This window comes from Zootoca vivipara, chromosome 2 (assembly GCF_965207765.1).
Source record: "Zootoca vivipara chromosome 2, rZooViv2.hap1.1, whole genome shotgun sequence".
Classification (NCBI taxonomy): domain Eukaryota; kingdom Metazoa; phylum Chordata; class Lepidosauria; order Squamata; family Lacertidae; genus Zootoca; species Zootoca vivipara.
Genome location: NC_142584.1, coordinates 59,087,830 through 59,104,982, shown reverse-complemented (window position 1 = coordinate 59,104,982; position 17,153 = coordinate 59,087,830). Strand labels below are relative to the sequence as shown.

Genomic DNA, 17,153 nt, shown 5'->3' with positions numbered 1-17,153 from the left:
TTGGTGTTCTAAAAGCAGTTGGCCAGATGAATTTTGCTAAGATTTAGATGGGGAAATGATCACCTTAACCTCCACAAGATTTAAGGAAGGGCCATAGTTAAGGGGCAGAGCATTTGCTTTGAATGCAGAAGGTCCCGGGTTCAGTTCCTGGCAGGGACAGGCTCCTGGCTGCCAGTCTGTGTTGACAGCACTGAGCCCGATGGATCAGTGGTCTGACTCGGTATAAGATAGCTTCATATGTTCCTATATCCTGAGTTAGCTGGAGTGGTAGAATGGGGCATTTTGTTTTTGTTTTTAAAAAAAACAGCATTTCAGCTTTGACATTATGTGGTCTTGATTTGGTAGCCTAACTTTGGAACCAGCATATTGCTGCTGGTACTTTATTACGTAACATGACTTATGATAGCAGGGTCTATTTCTAATGTTTGCCTGCTTCCAATGGCTAGAAAAACAAGATCCGTGTTTGATTATGGGAACAGGTCTTTTCTTGTATAATGCTGGCATGCCTGGAGCTAATTGACCATTGCTAATTGAGTATTATTCATTATTTTAGTTCGCTTAGGAAAAACAGGAAACTGCTGGAAGATTTTGTCTTCCTTATTAAAATCCTGTCCCCGGCTAGAGGTTTCTTCCTCCCATCTTCGATTGTTGGACATGTTGTAGGGTAGAGTTTTTCTTCAGCAGAGTGCATGATCTGTCACGAGTACTGGCATCTCCCGCTGTTTGTTTTGTAGCTGGAAGATGATATTGTAGCCAAGCCAAACTATCTCAGCACAATGAAGAACTTTGCTCTGCAGCAGCCATCAGAGGAATGGATGATCCTGGAGTTCTCCCAGCTTGGGTTTATTGGTAAGGCTCCCTTCAACATAACACCAACAGCACCTTCAGGTGCATTTTGCTTAGAGGAGAAACCTCTCCCAGCGGCGTGTGCTTCAGTGTTGTGCCTAACTCTGCCTGCAGGAGAAAGAAAAGCACCGCCCATGTTTTCAGTTGTGCTTCTTTTGGCACGAATGGAACACAGAGTTGTGACAGTTGCACTCTGGCTTCCTCCAAACTCAACGCAGAACAGAAAGATCATACAGCAAAGCCAGCCACCTCTAGTTTCACATTGCTTTTTTGTGTGACACAAATGTTTTATTGATGTGGCTTGTTAAACAGGCCAAGTGTCTTAAGAGGCTCTAATTACTAGTTGGGAGGAGCAGCTGGTTCATGTGCATGCTTGTCTTGTGGAGATGGAAAGAGAGAGGCGTTAAGCAGCCTTGTATAGGGAAGTTTTTAATGTTTGATGTCTTAAAGGTAAAGGGACCCCTGACCATTAGGTCCAGTCGTGACCGACTCTGGGGTTGCGCGCTCATCTCGCATTATTGGCCGAGGGAGCCGGCGTATAGCTTCCAGGTCATGTGCCCAGTATGACAAAGCCGCTTCTGGCAAACCAGAGCAGCACATGGAAACGCCGTTTACCTTCCCGCTATAGCGGTTCCTATTTATCTACTTGCATTTTGACGTGCTTTCGAACTGCTAGGTTGGCAGGAGCTGGGACCAAGCAACGGGAGCTCACCCCGTCACAGGGATTCGAACCGCCGACCTTCTGGTCAGCAAGCCCTAGGCTCAGTGGTTTAACCACAGCGCCACCTGGGTCCTTACTGTGTTTTAATTTGTTGAAAGCCACCCAGAGTGGCTGGGGCAACCCAGTCAGATGGGCGGCATATAAATTTATTATTACTACTACTATGATGTTAAAACAGCAGAGATCTTTCACTGTTTACAGGTGGAAAAAACCTAGTCTGTCCTACTACTCCTATTTGGGTGGCAACAATATTGGAAGGGATATGGGGGCACTGAATGCAACTCAATCAGGAACTGGAAAGGTGGCTTTGAATGAAGCCTAACAGGAAATGTTGCTTCAAACCTCCATTTCATTTAAGGAGCAGAGCAGACATGGCTCATGGACAAACAAAATAATAATAATAACAATAATAATAATAATAATAATAATAATAATAATAATAATAATAATAATAAATGCATTAGTAGTCTACCTTTCCTTCAAAGAACTCAAGGTAGCTTACATAGTTGTCCTCCCCATTTTTTTCTCACAACAACTCTGTGAAGTAGGTTGGGCTGCGAGAATAAGTGGCCCAAGGTCACCCAGTAAGCTTTATGGCTGAGTAGGTATTTGAACCCTGGTCTCCCACGTCCTAGTTCAACACTCCAACTGGTACGCCACACTGGTTCTCTATAACTTAATCAAGGTTGGGTTAAGAAGTTTCCTCCTCATTCATTCATTTGCAGTGTTTCTGTCCCACTTTTCAATATCACCTGGGACAGGGAGAGGGCTTTTCACTATACTGATGCAGCAAGTGAGAAGGCCCTGCTCTGAGTGGGTGCTTATCTTGAAGCAACAAATGGTACCCCAAGCAGGATCTCATTGGCAGACCATTAAAGCACAAGGTGTGTGTTTGTTAGGTTCATTTGTAAGGAAAAATAAAAACTGTTTCCAAAAGTTGTAGGAGGCAGATCTATTGCACTCTTCAAATGCAGGAATGGCTGGCTGGCTGACCTCTGGTCCTGCAGATGTTGCTGAGCTACATCTCCAGCCCCAGGCAGTGAGTGTGGCCAATCATCAGGGATGATGGATGTCATAGTTCAGCAACATCTGTAGGGCCACAAGTTAGCCACCACTGCTTCGATACTACATTTCTCCCTAGAATAGCACATATTGATTTTAGGCTGTGCCAGAGCATATACAGTCCACTCTTATAAAGCCCTCACTGATATGAGGCATTAACTTTATTTACACTGTCTGACCTCCTGTGAGGGGGGTCAGAACATGTAGCAAAATTTACTTCTGGCTCGCAGACCACTGTTTGGAGAATAGACTGGCCCCTGAGAACATAGAAGTTGGCCTGAAGTAACGGCCATATGTAAGGGGTTAGCAGTGTGCCAGTATTAGATTCTGCTAATTGGCTAAGCATCAGCAGGCTGAATGCCTTTTTAAAAAGAAGTTCACACCTGTAGAGAACACTTCAGGGCAGGCACCCCCAAACTCGGCCCACCAGATGTTTTGTGACTACAATTCCCGCCATCCCTGACCACTGGTCCTGTTAGCTAGGGATGATGGGAGTTGTAGTCCCAAAACATCTGGAGGGTCGAGGTTGGGGGTGCCTGCTCCAGGGCAAGGAAAGGGTTGTTTCTCTGATCCAACATGCATTTCTAATTTTTTTTCTCTTCTCCACACTTTCAGGGAAGATGTTCAAGTCTTTGGATCTCAGTCTTATTGTGGAATTCATACTCATGTTCTATAAGGACAAGCCCATAGACTGGCTCCTGGATCATATCCTCTGGGTAAAAGTCTGCAACCCAGAGAAAGATGCAGTAAGTTAACCCCAAATTAGTTCTAACTTATGCAGATGTGCCTTTTAATGAAATGATACTGAAATTATGCAGAGATTCTGCAGTGGGTCTTTTTTTTAAGTCTCTTGAGTCTCTTTTATATTCTCTTTTACATTAAATTAAAAACTGAATTCTGTAAAGGATGGAATCACTTGTGGAGATGTTAAGGAATACTGGGTGTTGGTATTGGCTGGAGGGGATACAATTTGTGGTTCCTAATAGCTATTACAAGTCACAGGACTCCTCCCTCTGGCATGCTGTGAGAGAGTTCCTGGCACTGGAGAGAGATGGGCTGGTTTGCATTGCTTTGATGCAAAATGCTCTCCAATAAAAACCACATCAAATAGTTTGGGTAATGAAGTAATTCTTGCAACTGGATGCAAGGTAGTCAGGAGAGAGCCATTTGCCTGTGACATCATACTTAATGGTTGCTTATTCTTAAGAGACATTTAGTACCCAGAGTAAGACTCGGCTACTGCCTATCTCCTTGCCTGGTTCCAATCCATCTTTAGCACCCACATGTAGCCTTTTCTGGAACAAACAAAGCTTGTTCACTCACCCCCGAACACTTAATGCTCAGGAAAGACCAGCAGTTGCCACAGAAAGAAATATCTACTTGCCAAAAGAGACACTTTGCTTCCCCTGCAGCTGAGGCTGACTAGCACCTGGTTTGCTGGGTGGATAGTGATTTTCCTTGGGCTGGGATTTGCCTTGTGGTTTGCTTTGTGTCAAAATAATGAGGTGTTGCTGGTGTTTATCTTGTTTACAAGGCCTTGAACTAGAACATAGTTTCAATGTCACTGTGCATCCACCTTTGCTTGCCTTCCCCTTCCAAATTCCCTCCTCCCGCCCCCTGGCATGCTTTCCAGGGGATCCTGAGAGCATCTAAATCACTGTCTATTTTAAAATGTAACCTAGTTCCAGCATAGATTTCTGGCTCCCACTCCTGCTGCTTGCCTGATTAACTCTGCACAACAGTCTTTTAAACCAGACTTGCTCTTGTAAATCCTGCTGTGTAGAATCAAATTGGTGACTTGTAGGATTTGTCTCCTTGATTGAAAGTTTGCCTGACCTGAGGTTTAGTGGTGAAATGCTTTGCCTGATCTGAATATCTCTTCCTTTTGTCTGAAAACCAACTTTTAGAGTTCCCCCGCTGTAGCTGCTTTCATTAGCTGCATTGGTAACAACAATAAGAAGGCACAAGGCAGAAAGTGGAACCGCTCTTGACTGCTGTGTCCCACTTAACATCAGGCAGGAATGAGCCCTTTGCTAGCTGCATTCAGGAATTCTCTCATGAATGGAGCCAGGTTTTTAATTTTCTAAAGTAATGAGAGCTGGATTAGGGATTATTTTAGAGCAGGGCTTCAGGGAATATGCCTGCAATGCCAAGTGTTACAGGTAGTACAAATGGTTTTGGAAAGCAACCTGTGTCCGTGAGAGAGGGCTGCCTCAAGGGGCCCCTTCTTACCCATATTAGGTAGACTGCTGTATTGGCAGTGGAACCACAGGTGACTGCCATTCCAAAAACGTGCGAGTTCTCGGTTTTAAAAAGGCCTACCCAGTGGGATTTGTGAGTTCTGTTGTTGTTGTTTTCTGTTATATTTGTTTAATAATTTCCTAGCTAAAGATTTAGCACCTCACATTGATAAAAATGTACATCCAGACCACCACTTCTTGGGACCAGCCATAAAGTATGCCACACCTCAAGAAACGAGGTGGGAATGCAAACATGTGACAGACAGGATTTTTGTAGGGGACAAAAATGGGACAGGGGTAGGTGATGCCTTTAAAAAAGATCAGAGAGTGACATGGTGGTTTGGGCACATTTCATTTTGCTTTGTCTTTTGCTGTCCTAGTCCTCCTAATGGTTGCACATTTTCCTTCACATAAAATTGCAGGCTAAGATTTTAAATACGTTTTCCTTAATAAATGCTGGCATCAGGCAATCACACCTTTTATAAACCCGTTTGCCATTTGCCTCATGAAAGGGAGGCAGGGCAGGGCAGTGGGGAATGACCTTGGGAAAAGATAATAAAATAGTATTCTTAAGTGGGCAGCTTTTGCTTATTCTAAGAGAAATTAGCAACTTAAATTAACAAGGTGAATTGGCGCAAGGGTTCAGCGGCATACAGCTACAGACATTTAAAAGAGAAAAAAGCCTCTAGTGATGCAAGGAGGAGGGGTCGATAATGAGTAGACAAGAAGAGAAACAGCTTCAGACTTGCTTCTAGACAAGTTTTGTGTTTCAGGAAGGTGGTGGTAGAAGTGAAAGTGGTATTGGGCACAGTTTATACCTCCTTTTCACAGTACTACAGTATAAGTAAAATAGTCTGTGCATGCACCAACTTCAAAAGCTTATTTGCTCAGCGCTCAGTTTCTCCTTCATGCCTGTGTGTCTCTATTCTTCATAAGTCTCCTACGTGCAGCATATTTTCATTCACAAATGTATTCTCAAACTCTCCCAGGTGACAGAGTTGGGTAGAGGATTTTTTTATTTTTTAAGAAAAAGTGCCACAGATTTGCTTGCTACCCATCTAGAGTTGTTCAGAATTTTATCTTTTACAAACTGGTGGTAGAAACAGGAAGTGGCTCAGTTTCCTCTTAGCTGTGTAGAGACAAAATGAGACAGTTGCAATGGACACCAGCAAAACAGTATTTTATGAACAGACAATACAAACATATGAAGTTGGGAGGAAGGCCCATGATTTATCCCGGCAGCTACTTAATTAATTTAACAGTGCTATGGTCCATGGGGTCACGAAGAGTCGGACACGACTAAACGACTAAACAACAACAACAAATGGCACATTCATGAGACTCCCTACACCAAGCAGAAGGTCATGGTGTCCAGATGCCCAAAGCTGCCTCCTTCCCGCCTCCTTCCCATTCCCTGACTCTAGCAGGTTGCTAGAGATCAACAATACATTGCTGTTCAGGCTCCATATAAACAACCAAGCATGTATCAACAAAACGAAGGGCAAACATGTGTGCACAAGTTTATATATTTATTCTAATCATTGTGTTCCTAGTGAGATCCTAACACATCCAACCTCTCTTAGAGTTGAGTCTAGCAGCCTGGCTCAGTTGAAATCCAATTAAAGAAAACATTCCTGAGCTGTACTTCATTCTGACTGGGGCAAATGGCTCACTAGTGGTGACACCAGAATTGAGCTGGACTGCTGGTCTCAATCCATATCCATCATCTTTTAAACATTTTTAAGAAGTTGAAATACCAGTCAAGGGAAGATAGTGGTCCACTTGGAACTAGACCTTCATACCAACTTTGATGTAGATGAAGGCATACCTAAGCGTTTTAAGTGTGGCAGAAACATTTTTATACACACATTTGCTTCATTCTGAGATATTTGTTTTCAGGGTAGTAAATATGTATTCAAAATACTTTCACAACACTTAGGCTGTGTACACACTATACCTTTAAAGCATGTTCAAAGCACATTCTATATCTCAAAGAATTCTGGGCATGGTTGTAATTCTGTGTAGGGTAAATCACAGGGCCAAGAATTCTTTGAGGGATAGAATGTGTTTTGAATGTGCTTTAAATGCAATAGGAGCACTTCAAAGTACAGTCGAACAGAATCCGTTCTGGAAGTCTGTTCGACTTCCAAAACATTTGGAAACCAAATTGCAGCTTCTGATTGGCTGCAGGAAGCTTCTGCAGCCATTTGAAGCCGCGGAAGCCCCATTGGACGTTCAGCTTCCAAAAATAGTTTGCAAACCGGAACAGTCACTTCTGGGTTTGTAGTGTTCGGGAGCCAGAACGTTTTGAGCATTGAACGTTTGTGGTGTTTGGGAGCCAGAACATTTGACAATTTTTCCGGGTCATGTGGCCAGCATTACTAAGCTGCTTCTGGCGAAACCAGAGCAGTGCATGGAAACGCCATTTACCTTCCTGCTGGAGCGGTACCTATTTATCTACTTGCACTTTGATTTGCTTTCAGACTGCTAGGTTGGCAGGAGCTGGGACCGAGCAACGGAAGCTCACCCCGTCATGGGGATTCGAACCGCTGACCTTCCGATCGGCAAGCCCTAGGCTCTGTGGTTTAGACCACAGCGCCACCCGCGTGCCTACCCCTGCTCTAGTGGGAGTCATTAGCTGAATCCCACCCATTGTGTGTACACAGCCTTAGACTGAAGACGGAAATAGCAGCTTAAGTGTGGTTTGGACATGCCTTCTTGGAAGCCACTGCTTTCACACTTACAGTTGAAATGTAATTGTGTCCCTAATGGCAAACTTGACTGAAAGTGGTTAACCAACCTATTTCCTACTTTGTACTTTCTCCTAAGTGTGAAGCACAAATCTTGATTTATTATTATTATTATTATTATTATTTATTTTAGAAACATTGTGACAGACAGAAGGCAAACCTGAGGATACGCTTCAAGCCCTCACTCTTCCAGCACGTAGGAACCCACTCCTCCCTCGCTGGTAAAATACAGAAGCTGAAAGTGAGTATGTGAGGTCATAGGACTGGGAAACTGCATCTCTATGCATTGGGCAAATATATATGTAAAATGTGATAAGTTTTCAAATAAGTGTAGCAGTTTAGGCAGGGAAAGCAGGTGCTTTCAATGCAGGTGTCTTCCCTAGGGAAGAGAGGTGAGTTGTGCTTCTTCTGCAGAGAGGGAGTGGATGCTTCACTGACAGAGTATGAAAGAAATTGTTAATGGCTTGGAAGCAAAGGGGAGGCATCGGGGTCAGGAGCCAAGGGAACTGGAGCATGGCAGGTATCAACTCTGATTAATAGCTGCTAGCCAGCATTCAGTAGCTATGTGTTGCAGTAGCTTTAAAAGCCTCATATCAGCAGTGTTCTTTGGAAAGTGACTCTGGGCAGAGGACGGGAACTCCATGCAAATATTTGACTGTAAAACTTGGGCATCATGACACATTTGAGAGTTGTACTAGTTTCAGTGAGCTCTACTAAAACTAATCTAAAGGTCCAGTTCTAGGATTCTTAAGTTTATCTCTCTCTCTCTTACTTCACACAGATTTTGGTTCTCTTAAGTCCCCCCACCCCTCCCTCCCTCCCTCCCTCCCTCCCTTTTCCAAGGAGAGGACTCAGGAGAGAGGGGTATTGCCAGAGGGATCACAGAAATAGGGAGTTTTGAGGATAGATTTGAAGACAGAGTGAGAAGGGCAATGTTGCATAGATGTTCTTGGAAGGGCGTTCCAGGCATGTGGGGCAATGTGAGAGAAAGGGCAGACAGAAGTTGGGGTGGGGTGGGAGGAAGGGAGTTTGAAGAGCAACAGTTATGCAAACTAATATTTGCTTATTTGTCTGTTTCTCATTGTTTTATGTATACCCCTTATAGATTTATTGATTTTTGATTAAGAGTATTATATATATTTTTCTAAACAAAAATAATAATAAACAGTCTTAATCAGGAATATATTGACATCCAAGCGTGGAAAGAAAAGGGGAGCCAAGGCTATGGAGTGCTTTTGAAGATAAGAGTGAGGGCTTTGTGCTGGATCGCAGGGTGGACGGGAGGGCCATTGCTGACGTTTAAAGAGAGGCATGACATCATCTGAGAGACTGGAGGGATGAGAGAGGTGAATGATAGACATGAGGGGCCTGAGCAGTGGTACAACAGAAGCCAAGCAAGGAAAAGGTACAAAGGCAGGAGATGACTGGATTGTGAACCAGAGTTTCTTGCTGAGGTGTATTTTCACAATGTGCAGGCAGAAGTGACATGGCTTTGGTGATGGACTGAATACACAGAGGGAGAGAACAAGAGATAAAGCTAAGTTTTTGTGAAGCCCGAACAGCAGCCTGGATGGTGATGAGATGATGAAGAGTGAGGCTAGGGAGGAAAGATTTAAAGCCCCCTTAATTAAACCAGCCCCCCCCCCCACTGCCCATGCATTAGCATAGCAGTATTTCCATAAAAGTGCAATGGGAGTAGGAAACACAGTTTTATATAGTTTAAATTGTTTTGCTTTTACCTTGCATGTTGAGGACAAAGATTTTGGAAAGCAAGCACTCCGAAAAGAACACGTCAACCCTCCTGCAGAAGTTAGCACCAGCCTGAAAACCTACCAGCACTTCTCCTTGGAGAAAGCGTATCTGAGGGAAGATTTCTTTTGGGCATTTACCCCCACGGCGGGTGACTTCATACGCTTTCGCTTCTTTAAGCCCCTACGCATTGAACGGTGAGTATGTGGGGATTTGTGGGGGGAGGTTAGCTTGACATTTAAAAGTCACTCATCCCCTCTCCCCTGTGGTAGAACAAGAGTTCATCTGAAAGGCAGGTTGCATCTCATCCACTCATCGCCCTGCTTCTCCCACATACGGCCTTTTAGCTTTCAGTTCTGCCTGCACAGCCTTACAGATAGTAAACTAAAGCACAGATGTAATTAATTGGCTTATTCAGTTACAAAGGGAATTCTACCCAAGTCTCAGTGGCGCCCAAGTCACCTAGAGCCCATCCTGCTTTCTAATAGGGTATGCTTAATTAGGTTTTTTGGGGTTTTTTTGTTCCGATACCATTGTGAATCATGTGCAGTCAAGATTTGAGTGCTTTCATGAAAGTGTGTTTTGCCTCATTCTGATACCTCTAAGAAATATTCATCTGCAATAGGAATGTGGCTCTCCAGATGTAACTAGACTCCAAATCCCATCAGTCCCAGCCATTGATATGAGGCTCATGAGCGGGAGAATTCTGTTGCACTTATGTCTTGGTTGTGAGTTTCCCATAGGCACTGGGCATTGGGCTGGCCAATTATGAAAACATAATGATAGGCCAAGCAGGGCTTTTGTGGTCCCGCGGTCTCTAGAGGGCCACAAGTTGCCATTCCAGGGGAGGAATTTAATGTAGTGCTGAGTTTATTGCGTCAGCTTGCCAGACAGAATGATCTCCCCTCTCCTTCCCCCATGTGCTAGTCTAGGGGTTCCCCTAACACACACACCCCAGACAATTTAGGAAGGTGGTGGGAGGTGAGAGGGGGAAAAGTCCTATTGTGCTAGCAGAAGAATCTTGCACTGGCTTCTACTTGCAGAACTCATGAACTGAATCTGGCCCCTGGTTTGCAACTTAAATCATGTGCAGGAATTATGGGGAAAATTGAATGTGGTATGCAGAAGTCCATTTGTTTGTCTGTTAAATTTCCCTGAGCATTTAATGTCCGGGGTGGGTGGGTGGGTGTTCCCCCTCTCCCTCTTGATTTGTTAACATGGGAACATCTTGGGTGTGTGGCTTTATCCTTCCCAGAATCCGTTCAGGAAGCACAAGAAGTCACTTCTTACGTTTCCAGCTTGGTATCACTGAATAGTGAACTGTTCTCATCATAGGAGAAGATAATTGCACTTCTTACTGATATTCATATGCGATGGAGTGCTTAATTTGCAAGCGCAATCAAACAATCAATCCATAATTAGTTGTTTGTGCACTTTGAGCCATCTTTCTCTCAAAGGAGGCTTTCTGTGGGAGGAGAGGCCCCTGTTGGGTGAGCTTATGCCTGGTGGGGTCCTTCTGTGTTCCATCCCCTATGAAGCTGTGCATTCATTGCTGGTTCCTGCCCCACAGGTTTTTCTTCCGCAGTGGCAATATTGAACACCCTGAAGACAAGCTCTTCAACACAACTGTGGAAGTGTTACCTTTTGACGTAAGTTTACTGAGCTTACCATAGGAGTTCGTGTGAGGTGGGAGACCAAGGTTTAGGAGATTATAACCCAGATTTTTGTTACTTTGTGGTTGGATTCCATGAGAAGAATATGTATGGGGTAGGGTTACCAGACATCCCCGTTTCCTGGGGACAGCCCCCAGATTTGCAACTCTGTCCCCAGAAAAATTCCACCCCCAGAATGTCTCCGGATTTCATTAAATGTCCCTGGGAAATGTGGCAGGGGCAGCAGTGGCGGAGCAAGACGGGTGCAGCGCACTCCGGGTGCCATCCTGATGAGGCTGTGCAGGGCTTTGCCGGCACCACCAGGAAAGCGGAGCTCAACCCTCTTCCCCCAGGCTTGGGGTATGCTTGGGAGTTGGGGGGGTGCCGGCACTCCCAGCTGATGATCCCACCAAGCTCAATCTGAGCCAGGTGGAGCCTGGGAGTTCTCTCTTCACCATCAGAAGGCTCTTCTTTTTTTAAAAAAAAATTGCCTCCTCCTCTTCTGCCTGCAGCAGCTGCCGATTGGAGCCTCCCGGGTCCCAAAGGCACAAGCATTCTTAATGGTTTCTGTCTTCCATGACTCTTTTTTTAAAAGTCAGGAGAGAGTAAACGGGGAGATTGGGTGGTGGGGTAAGCCCTGCACCCTCCGTGCAAGTTGCAGAAGGGAAACAGAAGTTGGCTGGCACTACTGCGTAAAGTCTTGGTTTGCTGGGAAGCATGCTGGCCTGCTGGAAATAAATAAAACTAATCTTGGATCCCGAAAAGGGCTTTGGAAACAGAGTGCATAGTAGTAGGTTAGAGGAAGTTGTCTGGGAATTCGGGGTTCTGGGGTTTCTCAAGAGTGGGGAGATACCTCTGCAGAGGACATGTGGCCTTGTGGTTAGAGCAAAGGCACCTTATTGTCCATTGTTCAGGAAGTAGCAGTGGGGTGAGAAGGGGAGAGCTCTGCAGAGCTGGAGCAGAACCCTGAATTCAGAAGGGCATTATGGGTAAGAATGGGCGCAGCATTAAAACTGCTGGCACGTTTGCAAAGCTAAGCAGGGTCTGGTATGGTTTCAGATTGAATGGTTTCAGATTGAGATTCCTGCATTGCAGGGGGTTGGACTAGATGACCCTCGGGGGTCCCTTCCAACTGTAGGATTCTGTGATTCTTCTGTCATGAGCTGAGTGTGACTGGGAATACAGTATATATGTTTGTGTATAGCTAAGTATTCTGTGTATATATATGTGTGTGTGTATAACTGTATTCTGAGAAAACGCAGAATACCAATTAGAGGGCCTCTTGGGAAGGAGCTTGGGGCTCTGCTAGCAACTTATGTGGATGGATGTCAGTGTAATATCTGTGGGAGGAGGCATTTATGAATTTTAGCAATAAAAATATAGTATACTTTTATATGTCAACTCAGCAGAATTTCCATTTCACAGCTATCCAGCAGGTACAAAAGCCAACTCAAGCTGAAATTGTTGTGTTGGTGGAAGCAGTGTCATAACTACTGGGGGAGAGGGGCTAGCTGGGTTTTTTGCCCCAGATGAAGCCTCCGAAGAGGGGGGTGGGCATTCAGGCCCCCTGCCTATGTGTGTATGTCATAGCTGCCAAGTTATCCCTTTTTTAAAGGGATGCTGAATAGGCTTCCTCGCGAGAAAAGGGAAAACTTGGCAGCTATGGTGTATGTACACAAATGTGTGTGCCAAACTGGGTCTTTGACCCAGGTGAAATAAAGTCTCCTTTCGCCCCTGGATGGAAGTGGTGCTTCTAAATGACAGGAATATAATATTACACCAGGGCAAAACTTCCAAGGGCCTGTCCATAGCTCGGTTTAATGTGGATTGTGAACCCCTTGTGCCTCCTTTAATTATGGTTAATAAAGCATGAAATTAAAAGAAAAGGGTCCCCGGATTCACTGAAAAAAATCTGGTAAGCATGGTATGGGGTCAAGGGGCTTAGCAATGGAAGCTTCTGAGAAGCCTGTGCCACCTAATCTGAATTCAAATTCAAATTCCTGAGGCATTATTCCAAAACCTAGCAGCAAGCCTGCTTATTCATTCTCTATTTAAAGTACAGTACCTGTGGCAGGAAAAAGGTAGTCCTTACAAGGTATATTTTAATAGACTTATTTTTTTGGGGGGGGGGTCCTTGAAAGCATAGAGGAGGTCTTCCAGCAACCCAGTATGCTAGAGTAATTCTGTGTCTCTGAAAAAGTAAACATTGCCTGATGTTTTATGACCATAGTGGTTTAAACTGTACCCGCAGCAGGCTGCCTAAATCCTTCTTGTTTCTTTTCCTGCACAGAGTCTCCAGTCAGATAAGGAAGCCCTGCAGGAGGGAAGAGCGACAGCATTCAAGTACCACAGGACATCTGACGGCTACATACAGATAGGTAAATTGCTGGTTCAAGGCAAACAGCAGCCTGCTGGTTGTGGATAATGCACTGTGGTATGTTGCTGTTCAGATAACACAATTACGCAGAGAGTGATTGCATGGAAGGTTTCAGGGGTGCGAGACAAACTTATCTTGAATTAATTAGCACACACCCCCACCCCACCCTTGACCTGGAATTTAGAGTGAAAGTCATTCACTCAGAACACACATGACATTTTTGTCATTTTTCCAAGGGTTAGAATTTGCATATGTCTTCGTTTTAAAGACTTTGCTGAGGTGGATTTTCCTGGCTAACACTGTGCAAATGCAAATGTTGACAACACTGCAGAGGTCAAGAAGTACGGATAAACCTGAAGGACGAAAAGAACAGCTTGATTATACAGTTAATCTCAAATTGTTCTTTGGGGCAGTAAAAAAAAGAAATGAAATGAAATGAAAAGTGTTTTTCTCTTTAGTTCTCTTCTTAAGCACATTGATGTGTGGAATCAGTGGAGCCTGTTCCCATGTGTTGTCTTTTTATGATTGGAGCTTTGGCGCTCTGTGGCAGAAACCATTTACTGATCCTGCTGCTCTTTCTGGGCAGCTTCCAGCATCATCTCCTTTGCCTACTTGCTTTCTGAAAACAATTGCAGGAACTAGGGGAACAAATGGTTACAGGTTTACATCTTCCTGCCTGTAGGAATGGTGTCTTGTTGGGTACTTGTGGGTCTGAAACCCTACTCTGAGCACTTTCCACATGTGCCAGCCAGTGGGTGTGTCTTGGTTGTTTGTTACCAGTTGTTGTTGGGTTTTTTTAACAAGTCAAAAACCATGCTAGGGGTTGGACTTAGATTACGCACTTCTGGCCCCAGTACGGTAACTTTCAGATCTCACTGAGTGTCTGTGTGTCTGGGATTGGGGGAAGGAGGACATGGAAGAGGGATGTTTTGTATTTGAAAAGTTGCAATACCTCCAATGAATAAGCAAAAGCAAAAGGGAGCAGGAACTGTAACATCAGAAGTGGTCCTCAGCCTATGCATTTATGTTGTGTGAATCAGAGAATTCCTTGATTGTTGAGAGGCACAAGCTATAGCTGAGGAAGTATCATAGCTGCACCTTGTAAGCAATCTGCACATTCTTGTTGCTAGAATGGCTTAAGCCTCATTGAGCACCAGGTCTGAGGCTGTGTACACATTAGTGGCTTAAAATGAAGCAAAGTCATTCTTCCTTGCCACTTTTCCAAGTCCTATTTGCATATTTCTGTACACACCAGAGGTATGTCTTCACCCAAAGTGCATTAGCTGTTTGGTTTTGCTGTGCCTTCAAACCCCATTTATGAAGCTGTGATCTGCACATGCCCAGCCCAGAGGGTTTGCAGTCCTCTTGAAAACAGGCTGTTTTGGAATTTGAATATGATTTATGAGTACAAAATACATATGCTATACAGTACATATCAATGGGAACTAAGTCCACAGGTATATTCAGTTGTCTCTCTCTCTAAAAATGTCCTTGAGTAGGTATCCAGTCATTTCCTGGCTACTGCTCACTTGTAATTTAAAGCCTCATTGAAGTGGCCTTTGGGGAACGTTAAGAGAAATAAGGTGAGTGGGAAGGGTTTAAGTCAGGCATCCCAAAACTGCGGCCCTCCAGATGTTTTGGCCTACAACTCCCATGATCCCTAGCTAACAGGACCAGTGGTCGGGGAAGATGGGAATTGTAGTCCAAAACATCTGGAGGGCCGAAGTTTGGGGATGCCTGGTTTAAGTGGTGGCAGGAAAAATGGAGACTCTAGCAGTGCAGGAAAGGCTTTGCAGAATTTGGTGGACTTTTGAAGGCAGAGGAGGTAACTAGCTGGATAAGACAGGAAGTGCTTTTCCAGGCCTAGGAAACTCCATGATAGCTGCAGCAGGAGAGGGCAGCCAAAGTTGTATGGTGTCACAATGTCCTTGTGCAAAACAGGGAAAGCAAGGAGAGAAGCAGAGGCAAATAAGAGTCTGCATTCCATGCCAGAGCTAGAAGCTTGGATTTGATATGCAAAACAGCAGGGTACCAGTGTTGACTTGAGGAGAGAGGTGACATGATTGCACAGGGTGTGACAGGTGGGTGGAGAAATTTTACCAAAGGTGTTTCTAGTTGACACGAGAAAGGAAAGACTGCAGGCATATTGATCAGGACAAAAAGTTACAGTAGACTTGGAGAGAGAGGAACTGATAGCAAATGATAATTGTAGCAGAGAAATTGTAGCAGAGAGAAAATAATTGATTTGGGAGATGTTGAAGAGGAAAAAAAGGCAATGCATGGTAATGGCTGGGATAGCAGAAAGAGAGGCAAGAAGATTTTTTCCCAGCTGTTTTAAGATGGCGGCTCATTTCATGCAGGCATAGATTTCAAGAGTACATTATATCCATACATAGCTTCAGTTAGCAAGGGCAAATATGTGGATCAATAGCTATTTCCCCTTAAAATGTGCAGAAGTAGGGACAGTCCTTTACCAGATGCCAGGGGCGTAGAAAGGGGGGGCGGTGGGGACGGACCGCCCCGGACGCCCTCACTGAGGGGGGTGACATTCGGCACACCGCCCACCCGCAACTCCCAAGCCTACCCCGAACCTTCAGGGTAAGGAGGGGAGCTGTGCCGCTTTACCGGCGGCATTCCACCCTTCCCCCTTCGTTTTGACAGCTTGGGGGAGGCTTGGATATCACGGGTGGGTGGCGCACCGAATGTCTGCCATGGGCAGCTTGCTCTGCCCCCAGCTGCAGGGTGCGCACACCGCTTCTGGCTCCTGAGCAGCTGTCCTGTGCCTGGGAGGGCACCCCCCTTGGGAGTGCGCCCACCCTGGGCAGCACAGCCATATACTCCGCCGCCAGATGCCACTTCTATGCAGTGTTAAGAACAATTTATTTAATAGTTTTGTAGAGTTACAGAAACATATGCAACTACAAAAATGCCTGGAAGCAATAAAATAACATGCAGATGAAACTAACAAATTGATTGCATGAAAGTTTGTGTCCTTCACAATTGCCATTGGGGCAAACCAAAGCGCTGTGTTGTATGTACATACAAGCTTATGCCTTGCATGTAAAAGGCCCCAGGTTCAATCCTTCCATCACCAGTTAGCAAGGATCAGGTAGCAGGTAAAAGGCCTGTGATTCTGGAGAGTCACCATATATACGTGTGTGTGTGTGTGTGTGTGTGTGTGAAGGTTCACATGTATTTTTTATTCTCGTTTCTGTGCCAAAGTACAAGATGTGAGGAATCAAGTGGCTCTTACATTATGAACGGCAGGTAGCAGTGTCTATGAGGATTAGAGCCCTGCAAAAAAAGCATAACAACTAGGAAATTGTGCTACAAATTGAGAAATCCCTCCTTCAAATATCACCCCTGTCATTTTGGCGAACTGCTCTTCTCTCAGCCTCAGCCACATGGCACAAGACTGACTCTGATTTGCAGGCTTGTGGCAAGTATGGCAAGAGAGCATACACGAAGAACACGAAGTGTTAGAAAGTGCAAGTACAAGGGGACACGGTAGAAGTTTGTAAAATTATGCATGGCATGGAGAAAGTGGATATAGAAAAGTGTTTCTCCCTCTCTCGTAACACCAGAACTCATGGGCATTTGATGATGCTGAATGTTGGAAGAGTCGGGACAGATGAAAGAAAGTCCTTGTTCACACAGTGCCTAGTAAACTATGGAACTCACTGCCACAGGAGGCAGTGATGGCCATCAACTTGGACATCTTTAAAAGATTAGACAAATTAATGGAGGGCAAGGCTA

The 17,153-nt window shown here is 44.8% G+C and overlaps 1 protein-coding gene across 2 annotated transcripts in view; it reads left to right on the top strand.

The window, feature by feature from the left end:
- The window catches only part of MGAT4B (alpha-1,3-mannosyl-glycoprotein 4-beta-N-acetylglucosaminyltransferase B), an 80,566-nt gene that overhangs the window by 59,482 nt on the left and 3,931 nt on the right, over window positions 1-17,153 (top strand). Inside the window, exons 8-13 of one of the 2 annotated variants that reach the window (XM_035105635.3) lie at window positions 735-849; window positions 3,245-3,375; window positions 7,753-7,860; window positions 9,372-9,565; window positions 10,939-11,017; window positions 13,311-13,398. In XM_035105635.3, the coding sequence (XP_034961526.1) occupies window positions 735-849; window positions 3,245-3,375; window positions 7,753-7,860; window positions 9,372-9,565; window positions 10,939-11,017; window positions 13,311-13,398 (715 nt within the window). Of the gene's footprint in view, window positions 1-734; window positions 850-3,244; window positions 3,376-7,752; window positions 7,863-9,367; window positions 9,566-10,938; window positions 11,018-13,310; window positions 13,399-17,153 lie in introns of both variants that reach the window. The other variant, XM_088661999.1, reaches the window with a different exon arrangement.